Source organism: Chaetura pelagica, unplaced genomic scaffold (genome assembly GCF_000747805.2).
Source record: "Chaetura pelagica isolate M959 unplaced genomic scaffold, ChaPel_1.0 scaffold439, whole genome shotgun sequence".
NCBI lineage: Eukaryota > Metazoa > Chordata > Aves > Apodiformes > Apodidae > Chaetura > Chaetura pelagica.
In genome coordinates this window covers 134106-136521 of record NW_009954451.1, presented here as the reverse complement: position 1 = coordinate 136521, position 2416 = coordinate 134106, and the positions used below count along the sequence as shown (strand labels likewise).

Below are 2416 nucleotides of genomic sequence, written 5' to 3'. Positions count from 1 at the left end.
CCCCAGGCCAGGCAGCCAAGCCAGGCCAGCACAGCAAGCAGGTCACTTCAATTACCGATGCTGGAGCTTCCTGGGCCCATCCCAGGCAGCCCCGGGATCCCGCCTTGCCCGTTCGCCCCGTTTGGGCCGACGCCTCCAGGCCCGTTGAGTCCCGGCCCGACACCGTTGGGCCCAAAGCCAGGGATTCCTGGAAAGCCCCCGGGGAAGCCTGGCACGACCGGGAGTCCCTCGATGCAGAGCCGGCGGTACTCGTCTGCAACACAGCAGCTGCCTGGGCACCCTGCAGGGACCCCAGGGGGCACAGGGACCTGCAGGGAGCTCCAGGGTGGGTGCTGGGGGTTCCCATCACAGGGATGGATGCACAGGGACCTGCAGGGAGCTCCAGGGTGGGTGCTGGGGGTTCCCATCACAGGGATGGATGCACAGGGACCTGCAGGGAGCTCCAGGGTGGGTGCTGGGGGTTCCCATCACAGGGATGGATGCACAGGGACCTGCAGGGAGCTCCAGGGTGGGTGCTGGGGGTTCCCATCACAGGGATGGATGCACAGGGACCTGCAGGGAGCTCCAGGGTGGGTGCTGGGGGTTCCCATCACAGGGATGGATGCACAGGGACCTGCAGGGAGCTCCAGGGTGGGTGCTGGGGGTTCCCATCACAGGGATGGATGCACAGGGACCTGCAGGGAGCTCCAGGGTGGGTGCTGGGGGTTCCCATCACAGGGATGGATGCACAGGGACCTGCAGGGAGCTCCAGGGTGGGTGCTGGGGGTTCCCATCACAGGGATGGATGCACAGGGACCTGCAGGGAGCTCCAGGGTGGGTGCTGGGGGTTCCCATCACAGGGATGGATGCACAGGGACCTGCAGGGAGCTCCAGGGTGGGTGCTGGGGGTTCCCATCACAGGGATGGATGCACAGGGACCTGCAGGGAGCTCCAGGGTGGGTGCTGGGGGTTCCCATCACAGGGATGGATGCACAGGGACCTGCAGGGAGCTCCAGGGTGGGTGCTGGGGGTTCCCATCACAGGGATGGATGCACAGGGACCTGCAGGGAGCTCCAGGGTGGGTGCTGGGGGTTCCCATCACAGGGATGGATGCACAGGGACCTGCAGGGAGCTCCAGGGTGGGTGCTGGGGGTTCCCATCACAGGGATGGATGCACAGGGACCTGCAGGGAGCTCCAGGGTGGGTGCTGGGGGTTCCCATCACAGGGATGGATGCACAGGGACCTGCAGGGAGCTCCAGGGTGGGTGCTGGGGGTTCCCATCACAGGGATGGATGCACAGGGACCTGCAGGGAGCTCCAGGGTGGGTGCTGGGGGTTCCCATCACAGGGATGGATGCACAGGGACCTGCAGGGAGCTCCAGGGTGGGTGCTGGGGGTTCCCATCACAGGGATGGATGCACAGGGACCTGCAGGGAGCTCCAGGGTGGGTGCTGGGGGTTCCCATCACAGGGATGGATGCACAGGGACCTGCAGGGAGCTCCAGGGTGGGTGCTGGGGGTTCCCATCACAGGGATGGATGCACAGGGACCTGCAGGGAGCTCCAGGGTGGGTGCTGGGGGTTCCCATCACAGGGATGGATGCACAGGGACCTGCAGGGAGCTCCAGGGTGGGTGCTGGGGGTTCCCATCACAGGGATGGATGCACAGGGACCTGCAGAGAGCTCCAGGGTGGGTGCTGGGTGTTCCCATCACAGGGATAGAAGGGGGTTCAACACCCTCCAGCCCGGAGCAGATGACGAGACACAGCTCTTGGCAAGGGGGTTTGGCAGGAGCTTCTGGGGGTGGTGGGACAGCAGCACCAGGGGGTCCCTTCACGCAGGGAAGGACAAGGACACAGGGCACCACCCACTCTGCCCAGCTCAGAGCTGGTGAGCAAAGAGAGAGATGCACAGGGCTCTGCCTCCTCGAGGCCTCCTGCTCCTGGGGCTCACCCTCATTTGGCCCCAAGCTTGGGTCACGGTGGGAGCCAAAGAGGAGTTGGGAGGGATAAATTCTTGCCTTGGCTGAACTCACCTGGCTCCACTTCAGAGGGAGCCAGGCAGGGGAGCCAGGCAGCCCCACGTCACCCTGCTCGGGGTCTCATCTTCCCAACTCTCCACCTCAACCCCATCATGGGAGCCCGGAGCTGCCCCAGCAGCACCAAGGGAGAGGTCCCGTCGCGTGGCACTCACCAGAACCCCTGACAGGACACATCTCGGGGGCCTGGGTGCTGGCCCAGCAGCGCCCAGTGTCACAGCAGCACTGCATCTTGGTGTACTGGCCCGGCAGGTCCCCGGCGCAGCGGCCCCCGAGCAGCGCCGAGAAGCACGTCCCGATCCGCTGGTCTGTGGGCAGGGAGGGGATGGAGGCACCTGCACAACCTGGGGCCACCAGGCTCTGAGGCAGCTCCTGGCTGGGCGGGGGGGCCCGCCGGCCCC

General features: G+C 66.2%; 1 protein-coding gene across 1 annotated transcript in view; it reads right to left on the bottom strand.

Moving 5' to 3' along the window:
• FBN3 (fibrillin 3) overlaps positions 1 to 2416 on the bottom strand; it is an 89535-nt gene that overhangs the window by 48987 nt on the left and 38132 nt on the right. The window contains 2 exon segments of the mRNA XM_010004494.1: positions 56 to 253; positions 2171 to 2323. Of these exon segments, the coding sequence (XP_010002796.1) occupies positions 56 to 253; positions 2171 to 2323 (351 nt within the window).